General features: G+C 39.7%; 1 protein-coding gene across 4 annotated transcripts in view; it reads left to right on the top strand.

The window, feature by feature from the left end:
• cadm1a (cell adhesion molecule 1a) overlaps window positions 1-26,516 on the top strand; it is a 442,188-nt gene that overhangs the window by 397,213 nt on the left and 18,459 nt on the right. For 2 of the 4 annotated variants that reach the window (XM_030437924.1, XM_030437922.1), the window contains one exon: window positions 7,688-7,720. The exons of the other annotated variants lie outside the window; for them this stretch is intronic. In XM_030437924.1, the coding sequence (XP_030293784.1) occupies window positions 7,688-7,720 (33 nt within the window). The remainder of the gene's footprint in view (window positions 1-7,687; window positions 7,721-26,516) is intronic. 4 annotated transcript variants of the gene reach the window in all.

Raw genomic sequence — 26,516 nt, 5'->3', positions numbered from 1 at the left:
TTATGGAAATAAATAATGGTAGAATAGTATAAATTCACAGAGGCATTTTCTGAATTAAGTGCTTTTAATGCATTAAGTACATCTTGATTATACTTACACAGTTTAAATAATATTTTCAGTGCAGGATTACAGTCATAACAGAGAATGTGTGTGGTATGGTCAAATACCACAGTTTTATCACGTCTATAGTTATCTCATACAGACACAGTATGTACACTCGAGAGTCTGTTTGAGACACATCAGGCTTGAAGTTAATCTGATGTACTGTAAACCCATCCATGGCAATATCAGATGGTCAGAGCAACAGATCCACCTGAAGTAGTTTAGAGAGAACAAAGTCCTAAGAGGGGGAGGTTGAGGTTTAGCTAATGATTACATACAAACCTTTTGCTAAACTTAACCAAGGATGTTTTCTTGCCGAATCCCAACAACAACGATTTCTGGCTGGAAGGTTTCACACCTCATACAGACACTGAAGGGGTTCTTTGTGCTCTTTGTCTTTTTGACCTAAATGTGGTCTTTTTTTGGTGATATTTTGATTAAGATTATCAATACAACTGAAGGCCAAAATTACACCAATAGGGTTTAACATGGACTTCCTTGTGAATCTGTCACCTCTCATTTATTAAAGTAGTAAATGCTTGAGCATGGACGTTCCTCAGGAACAGTAAGTGTGATGAAATAACTTCAAGTTGAAGTCCACCTACTAGCTTTTTTGTAGCTTTTAACCACATCTCAGAGCTGTTTATGGCATAATACTAGCTCTGACTCTGCCTCTGTACTCAGTGACTGAGTAAGATTAAAATACAGAGACAATCTCATCCCCAAAAATACCTTTTAGTGAAGTAATGGAGAAACATAATCATTGACAATATCTGTGCATACTAAAAATCACTGTACAGTATGTTGGCAAGTTATTTCAGTCCCCTGTGAATAGGACTTCAGTGAGATGTGTGGGCTGCACCTGATAAAGCAAACCTCACGTCTGCAGTGCCAATATTTCCAGGTTAAAACAACCCACTTACAGTTTCTGCCAGATGTCCTCTCTTTGCTTTCAACTATCAGGGGCATTCCATTATTACTGAGTATATAGATTGAAGGCAGCAGACTCATATGGCCATAATACACTTTGCCAGTTGATTTCATTTACCCACAGCGTGCCGCACAGATCAGAGACCCACTGCCAAATGAATCTATCAGAGAAGGATTGAGATTTTTTTTTTATCCGTTGCCCATTAGAGGGACAGAATAGAGCACTTTAAAAAATCTATCAGAGCACCAACACATGGCTCTTAAGTGCTTGGTGGAGTTTAGAAATGGACATGGGGAAATGATTACATTTCCAATTTGACTTCTAAATACATTTCTACAATCAAGACGACATTTTTATGCTTCTCCAAACTTCTTCAGGACACTGAATTTTCTGCTTCTCCTTCTTTTCCCATGTTGCTTGTCTGTCCATATTCATTTTTCTGACATTTCAGTGTCAGTGTGGAAGAAAGATTTTCCTTGAAAGGCAACATTTTATGCTGCACATTGTCCTCAGGGGCAGCAGCCTATTATATTTTTAGTGGTAGTGATGGCCAACAGGAGGTCTTTTGTAAAACACTAGCTGGCCCTAGTGAGTAAAAACACATGGTTATGTTTGCAGGGAATGAATATTCATCCTCCCAAAATTTCTCATCTTTTTCATCATCTCATCTCACCCATCAACACAATACAACTAATCATTCCCTAATTCAACATGCCAATATATAAACAGAGCCACTTAATCCCTGAATGCAGAAAATAGATTGTAAATGTGTACCTTGTGCAAATAAAACAATCAAGTGGCAGGCTGGCAATACTTTTAATTAATGAAAGACTATAAATGGTGCTGACAACCAATTAATTTAACCCACTAAAGACAAGATAACAACACAGGCGAGGGAAGGGAAGAGAAACAAATATCCATTACATTTGTCATGGTCTTAAATTACATAAACACCATCTGGAGAAGTGACTTAAGAATTTTATTAATTTAGATGTGCCTCCACCTCCCATTCTCCCGACTAGCACATGCACACAGCGTGCCAGATAATGTGTGATATTGTTCCCACTTTGCTCAGTTTGATTCCTTGTCCATTCTGCAGTTGGAGCAGCCAGCTATAACTAATTTGATTAGGGTCGATAGCAGCACAATAACGGCTGTCATGTGACATACAGCCCTAAGAGAGCATCAATGATATTATAGCACTCAGCATCATGGAAAACACTCGCCTGGCGCCCAACACATCTTCTTAATGTGGAAGTATATTTTCTTCTGGAGGTATTACTGCGCTCCACAATGACCAAAAGAAGATGAAACCCATAAAGAAGGGCCAGGAGGTAATCAGCTAGCAACACAATATCTGAAAAGTATCACCAGGAAAGATATACTTGAGACATTCAACTCAGTATTTACACATATCCTCATATTTAGACATCACAGCTCCTTGACTGCATGGAGGGTTTTAGAATGTGTTCAGATGACTGCTTAACTGTGTGTATAAATTCTGTGTTTGACGGTTTCTATTATTGTAGAACATTTTGGTGTCAAAGGTGCACAAAACTTGAAATGAAGAAGATTCAGAGTACTCTATATCTGATATTGTCATACAGTGTGGCATTGTTTTCGTTTTTTGTTTTTATCTCCAAGGCATCTTAGGGTGGTTAAACAAGAGAAAAAGTCTACAGAAAAGTACATTTCCTTAAGCACAGTGGTTCTCTGACCTCAAAACATCTTCATATCTGAATAATTAAATAGGTCGTTTACCAATGACCAAAATCAACCTTGGATGAATCTGAACTGATTGGGCAGACCAGAAAATGGTGTAACAGATCTTCATCATCACGTGATCGACATGGGAATGTCATTAGTTTTGAAGGTATTGGAATTCTAGCGAAAACTACTAGAGTTTTTACTACAAAATTTGACAAGACCAAAGTTGTCATGTTGGTACTCAGTCATCCCTAGGATCAACAAGCAGGTATTGAGATAGGTCTTTTAGTTAAGAGCCCATTTTGTTGTTTTGTCATGGAGTTTGCCTCAGTTGAAGTGGCAGAAAACAAGAGATCAACAACTTACAAGCGCTGTCAGTCACTCATGGCTGGACAGGAAGAAATAGAGTTTCTTCCAGCTGTTTTTCACCAACATTCATCAGGTTGCAGACAGAAGTCTATTGTTGAGGAGAAAGAGATACCAGTTCCTCGATCAACAGAGCTCTATGGGGGGTTGCACAATTCTGGAAAACGGAAGAAATCACAAACTGAAGCCAAGGCAGAGAATGCAGGTCAGAGAAAGTGGATCCAACAAAAAAGTAATCTAGCTGCCAGCGGGGACACCCAGCAGCCTGTTGGCATTTTCAGTACCACAGGGTTCCACCTAATGCATTTCTGCCAATATAATTATGAATGGCATGCAGTTATCTCTGCATGTCAAGCTGGATGTCATGTCACAGTGAGTCGCCAAAGGGCTCATGGGAAGCATGGCAACCAGTCATAGAGCTGATGTGTCTACATCACATCCGTGAATGTCGGCGAGGACGATGGCGTTGTCTCAGTTGACCTGTGAAGTCAGAGATGGTGGATGAGGAGAATGCTGCTCAAAAATTAACAGGCAATCACAGCAGACATATTGAATGGTCCCACATGGATACCACCCACAGTGTAATGAGGGTTAGCAGGCCATGCTGCCTTTCAGTTGACTGGGGCTTGCAGGGACAGAGGCTTCATTGTACATTTTGATGCCAATGAATGCTAAGTGGTGGCAGAGACAAAAAAAGAGGCAATCACTTTCTTTTAAGTTGGCACTGTAATGCTTCAGAGCAGGATCATAGATATGGTTGCTGGACTATTGAAAAATGTTAAATCCCTTGAGGATGAAAGTCTTTCTTCAGTCCTATCACCATTTTTATTCAATGTATAAGATCTTTGTCAATCTGCATACTTGTCTCGACTTGTGGAACATCATCAGTCTTGTCCGAATTACTTACCCAAGTGCAAGCCCAAGTTTAGTTACTGGGGACAAGAGCCTTTTCTATGCAAGCCCTTCAGTATTTCCGCAGTGGCACTGATGTCTCTTAACTAGATTATAATTCTTTTCATCCATGTGGATACCACTTGACATGCACCAACCAAACACATTGTGCAGACCAAGTACAATGGCAATGCCCCTCCACAATGGCAGTGCTTTAATGCACTGCAACACCACAAAAACAGTTCAGAAATGGCCCAAGGAATGTGACAAAGAGCTAAAAGCATCACCTGGCCTCCAAACTGCCAATCCAAATCCGATTGAGCATCAATGGGATACACCAAAAATTGAATCCATGGAGGCCCTACCCTGGATCAGACTTAACTCTGTCTGGGCATGTAATGGACATAGGACCTGTTGGGGTGTCATGTTGTATGGCACCAAATCATTGGTGGGTGGCATTGGCAGTGGATCCTTTAAGTCCTGTGTACTTAGTCCATAACAGAATTTGGGTGGATGGAGACTGTCAAGTGTCATTCACATTAATGCTACAACTTAAGGTTTCCCAGCAGGACATAGCATTTCACCAAGATGACTGATTTTGTCACTTCAAGTCACTTAAGTCATTTTATTGGGCCTAAATGTTTTTAAATGTACGTTACAGTGAGGATAGCTTCGTCCACTGCTCCTTAGGGCTGCAGTGATGCAGAACGATTACAAAAGAGGCAACAGTGAACCAATACTAATCAAGTATTCTGTTTGGAAGAATGTCAGGGCAATTAATATGCAACTGTAAATATCATACATTATTGATGGTCAGTTAGCTTCCTGTTTGACAAATTTGAGCTGGAGTGGGTAAATTGGTATGCCACAAACATTTCTTACATCTTTGCACACTGATATCTAAATTACTAGCCAAACAGTACGTTTGTGTATGACGAGATCCTGTAGCCAGAATCCAGTAGGCTGATTTGGTAAGACAGCTGTTTTACACATTGTTTTTACGGATTCTCTTGAAATGAACTTGCTTCCTAGCAGTTTAACCCTGTGGCATGGCAAAGTGAGCTAGTCATGTGATACCATAACGCCTGGGTTAAGGCCAAAGTCTACTGGCTTGACTTGTGCAAATTACAATAAAGCCATTCTCTAATAATGGAAGAATCAATTCTGCACATAATATGCTAAGAAATTGTCAGTGTAATGACTGGCCTGTGGCATTATTAGGCACTGACACATCTTAACTGTTCAAGGACCTTGTAGAGAAATGGATCCTCAGCAGTTGTGAGATGGACTCAGCTTCGATACAGTCTCACCTTGTGAGATCGTTCCAAGTACCCTGAGCCTCTGGCGGCAGAGCGTCATTGGCCTACTGCTCCCTGAACAATTAAACATTAGTACTGAGCACCATTTTCTCCCTTACACAAACATCTCTGTGTCTTGATAGCTTACAGGCACTTTCTCATGTCTCTTCAGAGACAGAACGCCCAGGAAACATAAATCACACTATTGTACATTTAGCCTCTTGAGATGACATCACAGCTGTTAAAACATTCTTAGTCTGATTGTGTTTGCTTTTTCCTGCCCATATTGCTGAGTTGACCAAATGCTTTGATCATTTTAGATTAATCTCAGCACTTTGACTGTGTTTTAAGGTTGACACTTTGATGCAGATGAGCTTTGATAAACACTTAGAGAACCATATTTTTGGACAAGCCCCATTTGTCTGCAGGCAAGCAGCTCCCTCAGAAGTGTTTTTAAAAGACATATGTTTCCTCCGGCACAGCATTACATTCTCAGCAAGGTGAAATCCCTGCTACTGTTTCCCTCAGTAAGTACTATAATAATACACTGTAGTGAGGTAGTCTACTAACTCATTTGTGATTGTTAAAGTACATTATGACCTGGTCTTGCTGAAATCCGTCTGTTAGATCTGATAGAAAATCAAACAAATCAACGCAGCCAGTCTTGCTGGTTGTAATTGCAGCAAGCTGATGGATCTCAGAGGCCGAGTTGCAGCGGAATGCCTTTTTGGCAAATGTGTTTGGTCATTGCATTATTATGAATCTGCAGCCATGCTTTTTAACTCATAAACTATATAAAAACACACCCATAACGTCTATAAAGATTATGTTGCAAAAAACCCAGTCTTCATCTGATATGTCTACCTATTCTTTTTTTAATAATGTCAATAACAAGCCCAAGAATTCACACAATACTTCAAAACAGACTTTGTTGTTGTCTTTACTCTCCTCCCGACCAGCTGTGTTGCTGACAGAACTGGTGAAACAGTTTGAAGATGCTGTGAGCAGCACGGATGTTACTTCTATGGAGACATGTAGGTTTTAGACAGAGTGGAAGTTTGCTTCAAGCCAAGCACTTGTCAGATTTCATCAAACAGCAAATGAAACCCCCTCTCAGAAGGTGCAATCAATGGGGGTTGTGCCTGACCGTTTTAGCACTTTTGGGGAATGTTGGCGCCGAATCAAACCGTGCCCCGCTGATTTGCATTTCCATGACCAGTTTTTACCACGCTGCGTTGAGCCGAGCAGCGCCAAGGAAAGACCCTCTCCACAGTGGGGCTAAAGCACGCCTGCCCCGCTTCCAAGTCGACTGTGGGCCGACAATTGCAGACCCCCATTCCTTCCTCAGTCCAGAGAGAGAGACAGAAAGGTGTTCTTTGGTGTCTGTGTTTTCCGCTCTCTGTACTTTTTATATCTTCAAACTGAATGTCTGCAGCTTGAAGTGGAGTTTCTTTCCTGCATCCCTGTTTGTCTGCTTTATTTTACTGCTTCATCGTGTTCGCTTTCAGCTGTTTTAGAAGTCCTTTCTGCTCAAGAAAACCCAACATTTCATGACTGCTGCACCTTATAGTAAAAGCTTTTATATGACGAAATAATGGGGGGGGCTTTTATTGTGAAGAATTAATTTTAACGATTGGAATAGTGGAGTTTTGTTCACGTCCATTGTTCAATAATACTGAAGGAGTATTTACAGTGGTTCCTTCGACCACTCTTCAAGACAAGTACATCATCAGTTAGAGACGCACATTCAAGCAGGTAGCCCTGTCCTAATCAAGCCGAGCCACCACAATTGTATAGAAAAAACCCCATATCTCATTCATACCAAGCCTTCCAAACACTGAACACTGTTACTTTGTTTAAACTTTATATGAGTCACAGCCAGACAAAGTGTCCCCTTTGTAAATAGATGCTAAAGTGTCTTCCAAGTCGAACACTGTAACATCAGAACAGCTGCACAATTATTTCCTCTTGATAGCCGTCTTTTCTCCGCACCAAAGCTGCCTTCAGCACATGATAATAGTCTCCTCCATATCTCCTCCAGCAGTAGCCACACTCCCCTCTGAGTGGAACGTCCAGTGTGTGCAGTGGAAAGTGTGTGTGTGTGTGTGTGTGTGTGCGTGTGCGTGTGTGTGTGTATGTGTGTAAGCTTATGTTTATCTCTGCACTGCCTTTGGTTCCTTTTGATTTCCCTTAAGCCTTATGTCTTTTGTCATGTTCTGGTCTTCTGAATGCTTGCTTATGGGTGTCATTTGTTTTCTCCCCCTGCCCTGCTCCCCCCCCCCCCCCCCCCCTTCCCTGCCTCCTCCTTCCCCATTTCTCCTTTATTTGCATGCTGTTCCTCCTGTTCCACACCTCCCTCCTCAACTGCCATGTCCTCTCCTTGTGTGCTCAGACACTCCGCCCAGCACTGAACCTGCAGCTCATGGTTGGTATCTTTACTTTCCTCTATGTCTCTTTTTTTTTACTTGTATTCTGTCTCTCTGCAGCATGCCTTCTTTTACTGTTGCACACAAGACATTGTTGTTGGAAATGTCAGCTGTGTGCACGCTGTCAGTCAGCCATTGGTTGTACTGACCTGTCTTTGGAGGCCACAAAGCACCTGCCAAGGAGAAGCCAGACTACATTTGATTTTTGTTGCATTAATTGTAAAGCAAAGATGTTTATGTCACTTTCTTTTACTGCAAAGAGCCAGGCAGGGCATAAATATCCCTTTTTCCTCTTCTCTTTGCTGGAACTGCACTTGTGAAATGGTTGCACCAACTAACCAATTACAGTGTTTCCCTGAAGGTGCCACAGAGGAATAAAACCCACTTCGAGGCCAGAACTGATTATATCAACAGCATGAGATGATTTTGTGTGGAGGCAAAAATAGACCTCATTTACTCGTTCTCATTAATTTGAATGAAGATGATATACATCATTTTCTCATTTTGCCTAATTTGCATCCCCCTTTTTCATTATTTTCCCCGGCTCCACTTTCATAATTTGTGCGAACAAATTCACGAACGTATGGTCACAAACTTTCGATTAAGCATGTGCTCAGTTTTGCTCCATCAGGAAACTGACTCACTCGTTTGCTTTAATGGTCAAATTCTGGGCCTATGAAGCAAAAAGTGAGCCAGAGTTCCCTCATAACCATCCTCTTCGTGGTATTTCAGTTTTGTATCATTCAGCACCACAAAACAAATTTCAGAATAACTTAAAAACAGGAACATGTGTACACCTACTTTCATCATTAACTGTTGTATGAACTATGTCGAAATGGGATGCACATGGAAATGTGTTTCTTTAGATGCTGCAAGCTAAAATATATAAATTAGCTGACTGAAGGACCAAACCATTTAACCTTTCCATGGCTCGTGCAGGTTTCTTTTACAGCCCACGGTATTGAATCCCTCTAGGTGTTGAATATGCTGGGACTGCAGGTTGGACCTGTTTGGCCCCAGTGGAAAATGTCAGTGACAGATCTTTCCATTTGAAGGTGCTTTACCACCATACTCATTTAGCTTATGTGTGAACACAGCATCAGTTTATATTCAGCCCTTCATTACATTCTGTTGCATGCTAATACCACGCACAAAATATGATATGATATGTTGAAACAGTAAATTTTTTCATGTTGCAACTTAACATTTTTCGAGATGTTGGTTCAAATTTTATGATCAGAATTGTGTGCTTATGGTCTGGATAGGTTTAGGCACATAATACACTTGATGCTTTAATGGTAAGTGTTAGGAAAAGATCATGTTTTGGCTTTAAATACCGGCTTTGGTCGCCACAAAAACAGCTCAAGATCCCAATTTTACCTTAAAAATATCTGTTTTGTATATATTACATTTTTTAGTAGATATAACTACTTGTTAACATTGTAATCTGGTTTCCTCTCCAACACATCCAGCTGTCTGACTGTTGCTTTTCCTGAGAGTTCAATTGGGATAATGGTGAAAACTCTCAGAGAAGCACAAATGCAGTCAGAAATATCCCCCAACTGGGTTTTAATTTGCCTTTGCATATATTTAGGCAGCTGTTTTCAGTGAAAACTCTAAAAAACAACTGTACAATATCTGCTTAGTGCCACACAGACACAATTCCACAACTAGCTCGTGAGCACAGTGGAGCATTTAGCAGCTAAACAGCCAGATATTGCCCTCAGGAGCTGGTAGAAACCAGAAGCAAGAAGAGATTGAATGTGACATTTACATTCTGTGTACAGTAAATGTAACAGAGCAGGTGTCAGATGTGTCCTGTTTCAGTTGCTTAAAAGAAAAAGTGGAATAATCAAAACATTGATATTCAGTTGCGGTATTTCAGTCTCATAAAATATTTGTAAAGGGCAAAAGAACATGGGCTACAACCAGATGAATGGATTTTCACGCTGGATTGATGGAGATTGGAGTTCATTAATATGCATACACGTTTGTTGAATGAACATTAGCGGTGGGTTCAGGTGTTTTATGGAATATTTAAATATAATTAACACTCACTTATTCCACAAGGATTATGCTGATGTGAAATGAGGTTTTCGGTATTAGGCGGTTTGTTTTTCGCAAGAGTTAACAACTCATTTCAACTCACAGCCAGCCACACACATCAGAGCCTTCGAGCAGTTGCAGATATAACCTTAAAGACGAGCTCACAACATACTGATCACATTTGAAACCTTTGCTTATTTTTCCTTGAAGGTTAAACCTACTTTGTTCTGAACACAGCACAGAGCCTTTTCCCCCTCCAGGAGATAAAACCATAAATCCAGCTGCTTTATAGAGGTTATCAACAATGAATAGGATGTTGACGAGACACCATTTACTTTAAATGTAATCAAGGTCAGCATTTTAACATACTTACTAAAAGTGCGGGTAAAGTGTTTGTCCACTTAATCTAATCTAATCTAATCTCTAGCTCCCTCTGCAAAATGAACTGTGTAACACATGAAATTGTCTGCATGCTGACTCTTCTTCTATAGCTTGAAGCATACTGTGTTCTTCCTACTATTGAAAATACAGTCCTCGTTAGGTTTAGGCACAAAAAACACTTAGTAAAAGTTCGGAAAAGATCATGTTTTGGCTTGAAATACTTGCTTTGGTCACAAACAGGACAGGACACCTGAGGTCACATTAAAAAGCACCCTGTCCTGTCGCCACAAATACACAGCTGGAGATCGACCTCCCGATATAATGTCAGGTCATAAGCATGTAGTGTGAACGTGATATGACACGTATGGTCTAAATGTCAATATGGTACATATGACACATACAAATGTGAACATATTAGTGGTTTGCAGAAAAGGTAAATGCCAACATTTTATTCTGGCATCTGACATTGGCGTGTCACCTTCATGCAAAATTGGACTTTGGTGTGTGAAGTGCATGCAAAGTGAAAGTGTAAAGTCAAGGTATTTGTACGCACATTGTCATGACTGGAAAACACAAGCTTAGACCTACTTCATTTTAAGAAACTAAATCATTTTATAAATTATTTGAAGAATTGCATTTGCTACTTATACAATCAAGGCTTCAGTTGTGTATTTGTCAAATGTAACAACGTGAAAGGGGTTGCTTGCCCAGCTCAGATTTAAAGAGTTTTCAAGTTACTTTCAGCTCATTGTTAAGCTGTCCTGCCGACAACCTTACTGTTTTCGGTCACTGCTCCTATGCCATCATTTCACAACATTTCACATTTAAGAGCAATGATATGTCAGTTTTGTGTTCACAACTTGTTTACTTTGCTTCCACATGTCCCAAAAAAAAAATCTGTTATTGTAGGTTCAATAGGTGTAAAACAAACAGGAGAGTCACAGATATCGATCAGAGACGGTCTGTACACAAACCCACACAGTCCCGAGGAGAGGTCTGATCAGACAGTCACCCATGTGGGTGTCCAGCCTGAGCACAGTGCAGACAGGAGTTCAGTAAATAGTGAATCACTTTGTAATGACTTAAAACTTGATTCAATACATATTGACAGAGATGAGTCAGTGAAGAACTGAACAAAGTGTGCAATCCATGTAATAATACTTATTGAATCATAATCATTAAATCATATAGCTGTATTCATTTGCCTATTGAGGGATACATTTTTCAGGTCTGATTACATGGAATCATAATGAGCTTTTTATAAAGTAAGTTGATAGGGTACATTAACAATAATTTATATAACTGAGAATTCTAGCTGACTTAATTAAAGTAATCAGCGTCAGTGTCTGTGGCCCAGGAGGTAGAGCAGGTCGTAGTCACAGGGTTGGCGGTTCAATCAAGTGTGTGTGTGTGTGTGTGTGTGTGTGTCTGTGTGTGTGTGTGTGTGTGTGTGTGTGCGTGCGTGCGTGCCAATGGGTTAATTAAAGGCAAATGGTAGAAGACTTATAAAACGTCTACACAAATGCAGCAATTAACAAAATAGCACATTATTAATGTTAGCTGCAGCTGCTTTTATTTTTCTGTCAAACCAATTCACATCAATGGTTTTAGGCTGAATAACAGATGAAACTCTCAGCGTAATGCTATACAGTTCCGCAGCACCACAATCTAATCCCTTTGAAATGTTCATACATTAAAACCAAAGACCTTTCACCAAAACTTAAACATTATAACCTTCATGAAAGTTGGATCATTGCAGCTACTGTAGGTGTACCTGAAATGAGAAGTGAATGTATGTGCTCTCTCTCTAGGGAATCCCCAAAGGAATCAGGCCTATGCTGTCTGAGGTTCTGTTCAGACCAACTTTAGCGCCAGCAAAAAACTTTGTTTGCAAACTTTTGTTGCAACACAATCTAACATCATCTGGTCATGTCCAGTGTCAATCATGTCCTGGTGGTTTAATCTGAAACATGAACAGTGTCGTACTATGGTGTAACAGTATTGTGATCAAATGATTGCTTGTAATTACTTTCCAGGGTTATAAAACCCTTCCTCATACTATTATTCAACATTGTGCTTCATTTTGGCAACTGATGATCCTTCAAACTCTCTATAAATTATTCAAACCATTCCTCCAGAATTGGATTTTATTATCTCACCTGCACCAGGCAAAACATGCCCACACCAACCCAACGTATAGTCGCTTTTAGGAGCTTGGTTGGACCCGGTGAGAACTGTATGCCTAAGTTCTATAACTCTTTAACTTTTGGAGATGGCATAGCAGGAGAAAAAGGCTAGGCTATTTAATACACTGAGTGCCCAAAATGCTATTTGCGGGTACACAAGATAAAATTGATTCCCATGTTTTGGTGAGTATAACTGATTTCTGTTAATCAGACCATGGATGAGATCAGTGTGATCCTGTTGGACAGATAGCTTCACTTGCTGCTAAACCACTAACTATAGCTGTCATTAGCTAGGTAGCTCAGTTAGCCATTCAGCTAGTAGTCCTATTAACTGAGTCTGCCTGATGAGGAAGTTTCCTAATGGACGGATAGATCTATATGCTGCTAAATTAACCACTAACAGCCACTAATTGTAGCTACTATTAGCTAGTCAGCTCAGTTAGTGGTCCTATTAGCTGACTCTGCCCACACACATGCCTCCTTCTGGCAGACCAAAGCTCCTGTCCTAGAGGTGGAAACACCAGCACTCCCCCGGCGCTCCAACCTCCTCTGTGGCCATTGTTTTATCTAAATTAGATCGGAAGATTGTTAGACACATTCTGTTCTGCCGGCTCTGTGTAAACTTATCTAAGGTACATGGATCAACCACCAAATGTGGGAACAAATTGTATGTCATGCACAGGCAATTGATGTAGTAGTGGCTTTTGTTTCTCTCTCTACAGCCCATCCGAGTCTCTGTAAATAAAAAATCATATGAATAAAATATTAAACTTTACTCATGATTATTTTGAGCTAAATCAATTGAGAACGTTAGGTGAATGTAGTTTAATGTTCCCCTAGATTGTCTATCTGAACTCATAATGAATAATTTAGCCGTCACCAGGGCAATTTTCAAAAATCCCAATGTATTTGGAAAATGCTAATTCATGTATATTTCCATGCCCGGCGTGTGACACTAAGTCAGAGCCCGTTAGAAAAGCATCAGTGCTGACCGCCTGGCTCCCCATATCCTCGCAAATGTTGTTGCCATGACGATGCCCCGCTTGTCGTGACTAAAAGAGAGAGGAAGCTGAGACACTATTGAGCTGGAAGGCTCTTCCAGAGATTGTCCATTTCCCTCTAAAATAGGACAGGTACATGGGAAGAGGCGTGGAGGGCAGAAGGAAACAAATTAAACATGCGGCGGAGAAAAAGAAGAGACTCGGAGATGAGGTGCTGGATGGAAGGGAGAAGTAGGTGCTGAAACATTTTGTTCTTATAAATGAAGCTTTAGCTCTGACGCCGAAATGAGAGTGACCCAGTAACTGGAAAACCTGAGACATAATGAGTGATTTAATTATGCTTGTTGATAAACATCACTACACATCTGGCTCTCAGAAGTGCTACAAAGTCACTTTCACTTGTGAAACCTCTTTCAATTACTTTGACCAAAGCAGTCTTTATCAAAATAGCATTAACGTTTATCAGAAAACACTTTTTATTTGGGGGTATCACAGACCAGTGGTGGAGTACACAGTCACACACTCATCATACATGACAAGTTTTATTTAGATTTTTTTCTTCTGGTGAGCAAAACTCTGCAACAAGCTATATGTAGTTTAATATGTTACATTTTAGTAAAGTCGCTTTTGCTAAAAAAATGGTGTACTTACACATCTAGCAGATGTAGCAACATCAGGATTCATTTGGAGTTGTGATTTAGAAAAGTCAATCCAAGCCTGATATTCACTTTACATATAGCCCTTTTTTGGTCTTCACAAGCTATTACAAAAAAAAAAAAAAAAAAGATTTCTGGTTCTTTAGCTAACCTTACTGCTCCACCAGATTTCAGCTCGTCGCTATCTTTGTCAGTCCACTGTTCGGTGCTGGGCAGACACTGTACACTCAAGCTTTTTTGATGAAAGTAGCTACCTGCTGAGGCTGGAAATGAGGTTTTGAGAGCAGTGTTTCCGGGTTCCTGACATTGTAGGAAAGCGTTTAAAGGCACATTTAGACCATTGTGTGTTGAAAAAAAAAAAAAATCTAGTATGATTAAAATACTAGAAAATTGTATATCATGCAGGTTGCCCCTTACAATAATGTTAATTACTAAATGGTAACTGTATACTTAATAAAACTAGTTAATTGTTATTTGACTGTTAACAGACAATGAAATGCTTTGGAAAGCATTAATTAAGAAATTGTGTAACGTAACATGCAACTGATGTTTATAACACTGTGTAAATAGTCAATTGATACTGTGTAGTTCATCTATAAACATTATTTGGATGAACATTGCAAAGTTAAAACTGATATTTATAAACCTTTCCAATGCCTTAATAAATGTTTTGAAAAGCCATAACTATAACTATAATAATGATAATAATAATACATTTAATTTGTATAGCACCTTTTCAGGGTACCCAAGGACACTTAATAAAGTGGAGCAAACATAACAAAGAATAAATGGATAAACAAAAAATACATATAAGATAAAGAAATTATAACTTTTTATACAAGTTGAGTAACTATTAATTGGCCATTTGCCAATGATGAACATTATGAAATTCTCACATTATTACATTTCACAGTGTAAAACAGTTTTAGGAAACTGGGATTTTGTCTCTTGCTTGTAATAAATAAATAAAAAACTCCCATTGGAACAAGAAATAATTGTCTAAGAACAGGAGTTCTATATCTCACTGAAATATTATTACTATACTACAAGGTGATTGTGTCTTATATCAGTTGTTATATTCAGTTCTAGTTGAAATATCTTGACTAGAACTGAATGGTTATAGAAATGTGTTTTTAGACCAATATACCAATGTACGTAATATACAATATACGTGCGATTTTGAGTTTTTGGAGTGTATTAATTTCTATTCTGGCCCTTTGGCAGATTATTATTACAAACCTAGCATACACTGTTTTATTTTTGTGTTAATAGTGCACTGTTTTGTTATTAGCATAGTACACTAACATTCTCGCTCCAACTGACATGAGCATTGCAACTTTAAAACACAAGAAGATGAAACTTCCAGAAGAGCCAGTTGTAGAGAGTTTCACCAAATACATTATTTCTGTCAGTTGTGTTCAGCGGCATTGTGTGACAAAAGGTTTGCATCGACAACACACTCAGTAATCAGAACTTCTGAGGGATATTATTGTGGTGTCATGTTAACTGAATGAGGTAAATCAACTTCCTGTAGTACTAGTTTGTTTCTTAAAGTGTTCTACAGTTCAGAACCATAATTTTGGTGTTGGATGTTCATCCAGCATTTGCTTCTCTCATCTCACTTCTATCTCCTCACTTTTAATGAAAGGGCATGTTGGTGGAAGATGTCAGTTGCTTTAACTGATGGCTAGCTGCACTGACTAATTTCCCATCCGGAGAGGTGAGCGCGTCTGGAAAGGACACACCTGCCAACGCGGCTGTCAGCAAGCCTGTGAAAGTAGTGGGATAATTGAGCCGCTCTCAGAGATCTAATAGTGGAGAGGAATACAGCGGTATAATGGCCACTTTGCTCAGAGTGGGATTGCGGCAGGTGAAGCACAGGACTTTTCCCTTTAATCCAAGGACCAAGCTCTCAAATTTGGATGTCATTAAAGTGACAAGGTATTCAATAAATGACAGAATCACAATGTGCCTAATCACCATCAGGTATTGATGGGTAACAAATGTGGTGATTTGTCTTCAGGCTCTTGATTACAGCTGCATGGGGCAGCCAAGTAAGAAGCATTTTTGTGAAGAGAAGCCTACGTCTGTGTATCGCTCTGAGGATAGACACAATTGGGAAAGATGTGTTTTAAAATTTGGCTGAATTCCAAATACTATCCCTTTGATTTGAAAACAGAGTCCTTGCAGACTTTGAGACAGCAGTGCACAGGTGATCTTGGGTCGTCTGACTATCAAAGGGACAGATGGCGTTGCCAGCATCACTGTCTACATGACATATTGGTAGGTTAAAAGGGACACAGTGGCAGCTTTTTGACAGCCACAGCGGTAGTTTGATGATTGCGTGCACACAAAGGATTTGCTTTGATGAAGATGAGGTGGTTTTGGCCTTGGTTGAACCTTGTAAACCTCAACCAAGAGTCTAATTTCAAGGATTAGCATAATAAAAAAAAAAAAACGCCCCATCTTTCTCGGATTCAAAACTCTGTCAAATCTGAACAGAGAACATAATGGTTGATGTAGAGAATCCTACAACCTCCAGCAATTAAGTGGCAAATGCTGTCGATTGGCGATAAACATCCATACATTAAGATATGTAAAATAAACTGGAAATTTTGCCCTGTATTCAGTAGACTGACCTTCCAGAGTGCAGTTCACCAACATGTTTGTTACCAAGAGTGATTTGTTTTTAGGTTATGTCACTTACAGGGTATCCGCAGAGTCTTAAAAAGTCTTAAAAAGTCTTAAATTTGACAATCTCAGTTTTAGGCCTTAAAAAGTCTTAAATACGTTCATATTTTGCATATAGGTCTTAAATTACATTTAGTCGGGTCTTAAATATGTATGTTCATTAACCGCTTCCGTCATCGCCTTTTTTTTTTTTCTTTTGAGGAAATGTATTGGTGAGATTCACAGTCATCTCCGTGTGTTCTTCTGTCTGAAGTATCCAGGAACGTAAGTAGTATTTTGCCAACAGCGTGGTTGGAAATTATCGCCGCACACTTCGCCAGTCCCAGAACGACTTCGACAGCGGAATCTGCCAGAGGACCCTCAAATTTGGCACACTCGGCGTGAAAGCGCTGGAAAAACACCAGTTAGCTTCTAAAAGTCTCCAGCGAAGTCACGTAATCACACACTTCTGTACGCCTTTGTCACCAGTTCCCGGTCCAATTTCATCCAGCTCTGCTCGACCCGAACTCTGCACTGCCTCTGCCACCTAACAGTCAAGCGACATTCAAACCATCTTTGGCCCAACTCCGACGTTGAAAGCGGAGGTGCTTTCGATTTTGAACACTGTGTGTGTGTCAGTGTGTGTATGTGTGTGTGCGCACACACCAGGGTTATTATAGTTAACTCAAATTAAATTCCTTGATAAAAACTATACTTAAACTACTTAGGTCACTTGTTAAACCAATTGAAACTAAACTAAAATGAAAAAACAAACTGAAAAACTAAGTTAAAATAAAAACTAATGAAAACGTTAAAACTATAATAACCCTGACACACACTCATTCACTCCATTCTTCATTGTTTGAGCTGCTCTGTGAATGGCAATAAATGTGGTTATTTGTAAATGTGATAATAAGTAATTCTGGGGCCGCATTTTTCCTTACTTTTTCGTACTTCGTGTATGTCTTAAATTTAGTTCAAAAAGTTCTTAAAAAGGTCTTAAAAAGTCTTAAATTTGACTTGTTCAAACCTGCAGAGACCCTGACTTAAGTAACTTAACATAGATACATAAATGACGTAACTTAAGTCACTTACATTTTGTGATGTGAGCTACGTCACCTACATAACTTTCTTTAAGTAAGTGAATAAGGCCATGGAAGTAGGCCTGAGCCGATATTCGATGTTACAGAACATTCTGATATTTGACATCATGTGCAATATTTTTCACAATATCCATTTGAACAGCTGTTACTGCATCTTTGTCTTTTATTTTGAAAAGATAATGCACGGGAAGCTGTCATGGCAGGGGATGCAATGCACATCGATATTTAAGAAGTTATTTGAGGTTAATTGGCCTGATGTGCCGGCATGCAGGCAGCACTTTAACATACAGACATGAGGACTACTTAGAAGAAGGCCAGCTTGCCATTTTGGCAATATTTCAATTTTAAAGCAGAAGAAAAGGGCAACCAAAGGGAACTGAATGAGGCTGTATGTTATCTTCACCGTGAGCAGTTGTTAACTAAACAGGGCAACACCAAGATAATATCATCTATCGTGATATTTGGGCTGGACAGTATTGTGATGAAAAATATTGGATAATGCTATAAGTTACAAGATCTAACATAATTAATGCATCACAAACTGCACTCTTTTCCTAAACCTAACCAAGTAGTTTTAGAGACTAAACCTGAAGTTTATATGTCATGATAATTAAACCGTTTGTCAGCATGCTTTAGCATATTACCTATTGTTGCTAACTTGGCCACAGAACCCCTCATGTGCAAAATTGGCACTACAGTGTAATTAGAGCATCATACTTTGAAGGCCACAAACTGCCAGCTGCCAAATTTGACAAATTGGGAGTGAAAACATGTTGTCCCTTGACTTTTTTTTTTTTTTTTTGTGTTTCACTCTCCTCTCTCCATTTATAATGATATATTTGTTGTGTGTTAAAAGCCTGCGAGGAAAACAGTATTTACAGCTGCATTAAAGTCTTTTGAGTAATATACAAAAACAACAATAATGACATCCCACACTAAGACATCAAGTGACTGTGAATAGATATGAATGTTCAATACATTTAGCAGAAGCTGTCTTTCCTGGGTCCCTACCGGTCAACAAATGCAACAAATGTGGAATATCTGGAAGATTTGTTTCTGAAAGGGAAGGACACGGAATTTGATGAATTCTCTTGGGAGGGCATAGATGTCACTCCTGGGTGGCACTCCGGGGTCGCTGAGGAAATCTTTACAAAATGGAGTTTGCAGCTTGTTTTACACACTCATTCCATCATGATTTAAAGTGAGTGGAAAAACACTTTTGCCCCTTTAGAAATTAAACAAAAACATCTGAAGCTCTAAAAAGCTCTGGTTTCATTCCGTTATGGAATTTATTTAAGGTGTGTTTGTGCGTTTTCTGGCTGGCACGCGCTGGCTCGAACCTGCATTTGAGGCTCGCTTCAATTGAGGCACATATGCTGCCTTAATTAGTTTCAGACTCACAACTGAATGTGACAGGTGACAAACAGGGGTCCCCCCTCCAAAACCTCTTTCTCCTCTCATAACTCACCACCTGCTGGAAGTTAAGTGAACCTCTAAGGTTCCGTCTGCCTTCCACATGATGAAATAGACAGCGAAGTGTAATCAGTCGGGATTTTTCTCCTCACCTGTGACACAAATCTGATGGTTTTAATCAGTCTGAACAGCAAAAGCTGCTTGAAGTTTATTAAACAGAAGATTATTAAACAGGTCACCGGGTGGCTCACATATTTTGAACGTTGTGTTGTTGTGGAGTCATACTTTAGCGTCCAAAGTTGTTCAGCAGACCTACTGGCAGTTGAACCATCAGAACCTTTTTCCAATGACAGCAGCAGGTCAGTTGCCATACGCTTCAAAGTATTGCTGTAGTTACTTCTCTGGCCTCATTTCGGGAAGGTCCCCACTAGTGGATGGTGGCAAGGGTGGATGAATGGTCCTCCTACACAGGATTTTCTGCCTGGAGACCAGAATTTGAGTCCTGTATGTGATCAAGTGTTTAGAACTTTTTTATGCTTTTATTTGTAAAAAGATTTTTCATTTCACAGCAGACACCATTATCCCTCTATACCAGAGATCCTGAGATGGCACCGTTTGATTGACAGCTCATTTGACCTTATATGCCCGCCCTATAGCTTACAACAGCCATTGAGTGACCATGTAGTGACCCACCCTTTCTTTTTATCCTCTCTCCTGAGCCATTTACACATCAGCCTCCAATTGATGGATGCATCATGTAGCCAATGAGATTTTCAAATCCAGCAACATACAGTTTATGTCAGTTTTTAAAGAAAGTGCTCCTGGATTCTTCAAGTTATCCAGATCCACACCAAAGATTAATGAGGTATGTTCTTGGTGGAGACCCATCCTCTATCCAAGTTTTTTTAGAAATCTGTTTGGTATTTTTCTTTTTATTCCAACTGACAAACCAAAGAACCAACAAAAATATGACCTCCTTGGCAGAGGTAATCAAGATTTATTATACATTTTGGTCAGCAAACTTTATTTTGAAAGTCTAACCAAACGTTGCATATGTATTATTGCTAATTTAATTTTTGAGCCCTGCATATGCAAAACTAACACTAGAGGGGTAAGTCACTGTTTGAATCTTTGGGCCACTGAATGAGTCGCTGTATTTAACGAGTTGAGTGAAAATGTGGTGCCAGTTGATAAATTCATACATAAAGCAGAATATATAAATGTATAAATTCTCAATAGCCCAGATTTTAAACCCCAACTTCTATTACAACATCATGCTAGATTTTTATTTTAATTGCATTTCACAAATGACCAAATCAAAATATTCAAATATTGTATTGTATTATTATGTTACTATGATATGTTTTAGTTAGAAGACGTTCATTTTTTTTCTTCCAAAACTCATAAGGAAATATTGGTAGTAGCGCTGTGTGTGTCTTCATAATTTTTTAATGTCCTTGCTTTAATCAAAACTGCTTGCACTAGGCCACCATATGCACACAAACTAGTGAGACAATTTCACATTAATCCAAACTGTCAATCATCCTCATCTGGTGCCCAGCGCTGCTACCTGCTGGAATGATAACACCTGCTCCATCTGAGCAGTCCCTCACCAACTGCTATCACATCATCTCTCACAAACCGTCTTTAAACCTCTCACTAACAATTCAGCATGTTACCTATGGTAATTATATATAAAATGATGTTGTAAACATCAGTGTTATTGTCAAGCAAATTTCATAGTATTCCTATCTGTCACTTATCTCCCCAGTTTTGCTAGATACACTGAGAGAAATCACGGTCAACAGTTTATTTTGTGTTTTCTCACTCGTTTTAGCCTGGAATCATGTTAACTGCTCCCATAGCCTGTTTCGCCTTGGAACCTATTAGTAGCTGTCTTCTAAAAAACAGTGTGTGCCCAAGTGTAGATCTAACATAAAATCTACAACTGGATATCTTAGGTAAATTAGGTACATAAATACACATCAGGCAGGTGTAAACGCACGAAGAATGCACTGCAATCACATCAACGGACCTACATCTTGAGGTGAGTCAGTGTGATTGGTTTAAATTGCCTTTACAGTGTAATGTCACAAGACTGGACAAGAGTTATAGCTTAAATAAGTTATAGTAACAGCTCTGTGATACCACACCAAAATTAGCATGTATGTGCAAGAGTTGGCCTTTCTATTTAATTTCTTTTGTCTGGTTTGTCACTTCGCTTATTTCTCATCTCTGTTGAGAGTTGCACATGTACAGTCCCAGTCAGGCAGCTTTAAAGCGCAGACACAGAACATAGTGGTGGTTAGATTTCGTGACATCTTTTATTTCAATCTCTCTTTCAAACTCCGACTGAATGATGTCTGAGTGCTGCTTAAACAACACGGATGGAAAAGTATTAACAACGTCAACGTCCTTAACTGAAATGCTTCAGCATGTCCAGGTGTTGTGTTTCCATCACAGCTGACTGAAGCTCTAGCAGCAGTAGAAGTAGAAGTGATGCTGATGGAAGTTGCAATTATTTTTGTAGACTCCTGGTTATGAAGCAAAAGTATTAGTCAGAAGAAAAGTTAAAGGATGAATGAAGCAACTGCAGTTGATCCTCTGGGGATCTTGAGTGTCTTTCCCAAATTGTAGGGCAAGTCATCCAATAGTTGTTGAGATAAGGTCGATCGAAGTGTTGGACGGACTGAACAGCCATATGGTACTTTTACATTATGTTAGTTAAGCATTAACATTATATACATTCTGAAAGCATTAGTAACCTTAGCCTTGTAAGTGAGGCAACAGAGAAGTAGCTAATAGATGACTTTGGTTGACCCTTTCTGTCACATAACCCTCGCCTTGCACTTTGTAGCAGCCCCTTGAGAATATCCCTCATTCCTTTCTTTGACCTGAGAAGCATTATGTTGATAAGTCCGCCAGCTTCGCCTGTCTAATATGTATATCGTTACAGATCTAAATGGGGGAAGAACTGAGAAAGGAGAATGCTCAATAATAGCAGCTGTTAATGGAGAAGCCTATGGTCATGTGTCATTCTCGAGATAATGACTTCAGATACAGGTTACATGTTAATACCAGGTGGAAATGTGAACTTTTCATGATGTTGTTGATATTTTAAGCTCCGAGCAGGCAGACGAGGCAGGTGGTGAGATTGAGGCTTGCATTATTTCTCCCGAGGTATGTGACCTGCATCTGCCTTGCTTTTGAATGCACTTATTATTATTTGCATTTAGGCTCATTGTTGCCATGACAGCAGCAAAGTCTTACAACTTCCATCCGAGACAGTTGTGTTGTTTCTGTTAGCTTGGCTTGGCCAGCGTTGACATGGAGGACACAGAGGCAGAGAAAAGAAAACTTGGAACATTTAGAGTGACATATAAGGAAAGACCTCTTAGCCATAGTATGGGATATGGGCTACATGGGTTCCTGAAATCAATATGATCAGTTTTCAGTTGAAATTGTATATCAATATCCAGTATGCAGCCCTCCTTTTCTTCTCCCTCTCTCCAATGTGAGCTCCTAAGCAAATGCTTCCTTCCAAGGCTTGGTCGCTCTCTTGTGCCATCTTCTTCCCTTTTGTGGTGATCAGTCTGGGTGTTGGCAGGCAAAGCTTGAGTAAAAGTTGTCCCAGTTTGGTTTCATGGAACTACAACTAGGGATTTGTTATTTCAAAGATATTTGGAAAATCTATCAATAAACAACACCCTTAGCATTATTAGACAGCCGGTACTGGAGATCTTCTATTGTCACTGGCTTTTCTCGCTTTCAGCAGCACTGATACAACTTCTGGCTATAATGCGAGCTGTATATGGAATAGAGATTTTCTTTTCCCTCCTGACGCCATCCATGCATGTAAGCTGGTCTGAATTTCCTTTGAGGTGAGGCTTGGATTAGAGGCTGACACCATGCAATCGGCCCTGCTAAAGGATTTTATTATCACTGCAGGTTTTTGTCAGCGTTGTGACACCAGACTGAGATTGTGCCACAACACTGCTCCTCAAAGACGGCCAAAATAGCATGACAAAGCAGGCAAACAGTGACTGTGATAATGTAGAGAATATTCTGCCAGGCCTCCATCTTTACATAATGGCTCGATTCTAATTTTTTTTCTCTTGACTCTGCAACATTTAGCCGCCACAGGTCTTTGTGACAAAGGTCAAATATCACAGTGTTTTAGAATAACCACTTTGTGCTCGTTCAGTATAAATTAAGACCACGTCCTCACTGATTTGAACCGCAGTTAACACACATTGCCGTTTCTCTTATTTAAGTAGCTGTGATTAAACGATGGTATGAAACTTCAATTATAACAGTCCTTTTGAGACTTCCCTGACATTGTTTACATACATCCTTATTTTCCCTGGTGGGAGCCAGTCTTTATGTACAGTATGTGTGAGAGTCTGCAGTAGTGTTGTCTGCAGTTGAGCACTATGTATAGACAGTGCTTCGGCAAGAATATGGAAGAACAGATTTCATCTGCATGTCCTTACAAAAGAAGTGGTGTATAAACCTCAGTGACATGGAGACTACTTGTCGGTCATGCGGTGGCAATCGTTGTTCATGGCTGGTGCCGGTATAGGTGAGCCCGCAATTTTAGACTCATCATTTCAGCCTAAACAAGACAAATTGCAGTAGGTCAAGATGCAAGCCAGAATGCTTTACTGGCTAGTCTGACCCACAACAGCAGCAGAAGACATCTCAAAATGACTGAGCCACGGAGAGAGAAACTGTTTGCGCGTATCAAAAAGGGACCCAAACACAAGATACTCAGAGGCATGCACAGTCCACAAGAGCAAAAAACTTAACCAAACACAAATGCAGGTAAAACACGAGGCGAAGACAGAACCAGGGAACTAATGAGAAACACAGAAGATGCAGGACTCACGTGGGAAAATAAACTGACAAAGACTAAGGGAAAAACACAGGCTTTAAATTCACAAAAACTAATTAAGAAATGTAAGAAATAAAACGTAGTTAAGCAGGAAGGAAGGCAAAATGACAAAGAAAGGAAGTGAAGAGCAAAACATGACAAATGAGGGTAGTACTTATAAAATCAAACAGGTAATAACTAAAAGAAGAACCCAAACCATGAAAGCAAAGATGGGGGACAGTGCATTAAATCTGCATTCCCAGTCACGTACTTTGTGTTTAAATTTTGCACTACAGACTGTGGAGGCTAAATGAGCACGAGGGTCCAAGGCGCAATGCATTCTGCATGGATCCGTGCATACTTTATAAAGGCAGCAATTTCGAACCCAGCCCGAGAATCTGCCAGTCTTTTTCCAACCCAAGAGCGACTCGAGGGGAAATTGAGGAGGAAAAATAACCAAGTAGTTATTAACCTTGACCGGTCTTTAACCGTAGTGGTGTCGGATGAGAGAATGCTCATACGAATCATATGTAATGAATGACGCTGACATCCTATGTTGTTGTTTATAAATAAGGACCCTGTCGAGTTGTTCCCTGCATGCTAAAAAGGTGAGTGAAGGTTCAGATATTTACACGGATTCTTTCATTTGTTGATTTATGTAAATGTGTACAGTCAGCGAGGATTGGCTGCGTGTACGACCTTGACCAGAGAATGCACTACAGTCTGTTTACTGCATGTATGGAAATGCGGCCATTGTTTCAGGCTTCTTTTTCCAGGATTAGTCCCTCATTTCCTTGGCACAGTTCCTTCACCCAGGGCTGTCTGCTGTGTACACAGATCTACACAAAGCCCCCGATGTCATTTCACTGATACTATTCTGTCTCACAACACCAGGATACACACAGTCTCCTCTGTTGTTATTATCAATATACCAAGAGCGGCAGAGACACAGGACTTGACTTGAGGGAGTCAATTTAATCAGCGCCTTACATTTCTGTGACTTTGACCTTGACAGCATTTCTCTTTGGATCACTTTAACACAGTTTCACGTATTTACTTTCTGCTTTTGACGATAAGTAATGTCATGTACTGTCACTCGCTTCTTTATAATGAACAAATCATCAATTGTCAGTCAGTTGTTTTCGACCTTATCTTTGTTAAAGTCAAGAGATTTCTAACACAAGGGAACGCTCACATCTCAGGCTAAAAAAATTAATAAAATCATTCGACATGATCTCACACACACACGCAAAGCAGGCTACTGGCCACCCTTCACAGCCACAAGCATAAATCCTGGGGAGTTTTTCAGCCGCTGTTGAAATGACCGAGGCTGGAGGCAGCTCAGTGACAGCGGGATGGGAGGAGAGTGTTGGCGGGGGTGTGAGTAGGGGGCTGATAATCGTGCATGAGAGAAGAAAGGGCAGTCTGGTGGATGGAGGGAGGCTCCAGTAGGCCTCTTCTTTTTTTTCCCAAACACTGTCCCCATTAACAGGACTGATGTGCATCTCTGCAACAAGCTGCAAACTCATTTGGCCTTGGGAGCCATTGAGAGTCCTCAATGTGTTGGATAAGTCACTCCTGAGACCACTAAAAGCCATTATTAGAAGGTGTTTATCGAGCTAGCTGTGGCCTAGATACGGCGTAATATCCTGAGAACAGTTATAGCCCATAATTATATCACATTTCGGCTGAAGACCGGCCGTGATTAGATTAATGATGAATAGCTCCATCAGAAATAAAAAAAACAAGGTTCCTGAGGAGATGATGGACTATTGGCTTATTTTTGCAAGAAGCGGAAACATTTGGCCTCATTGTTTGGCATCAAAAATGTAATCAATATGTGGACAAAGATTTATATTAAATGAGCAAGATACTACAAAAACAGGAATACCAGCTTACTTTGTCTGTGTCTACCAGGTGTAAATTAACCTTATACACAAAAGTCATGCTTTAGTCAAAATAAAGATATTGTGTTAAAATATTACTTTGATAAAAGTCATGGTCACCCATCTGAATTGTGCTTGAGTAAAATTCATTGATATAAATTAAGTAGTAAGAAGTAAATTAAAGGATGTATTCACTGTACTCTTTGTTCAGTCTAATTCAATTACAGCAGAAGGATTTTGTTACACATTGAACTGCCCCAGGATTAAAGAAATTAGCGCTTCATTGTTTTTTATGTATCAGGAAATAAAATTTCAGTCTTATGTCACTCCCCTCGATTGACATAACTAATTGAGGCTATCATCAAAATCTATATGGCTGAGGCAGTAGAGAAAAAAAAGTAAATTATTTTATTTTTATTGGATCTACCCATTGACTCTGTAAATAGTGGCCAGAGCTTCCAAGTCTGGAAAGTGAATCCAAAGTGGATGTGACTTTAATCTGCAATCTTTCTAACAGCCATCTTCTTCAATACAACATAATGTTAATTTTGGGTAAAATAGGCGATAATGTAAATTATGA

This window comes from Sparus aurata, chromosome 13, assembly GCF_900880675.1.
Source record: "Sparus aurata chromosome 13, fSpaAur1.1, whole genome shotgun sequence".
Lineage (NCBI taxonomy): Eukaryota > Metazoa > Chordata > Actinopteri > Spariformes > Sparidae > Sparus > Sparus aurata.
Note: the sequence above shows the minus strand (reverse complement) of the source record. Positions and strands in the feature narration are given on the sequence as shown.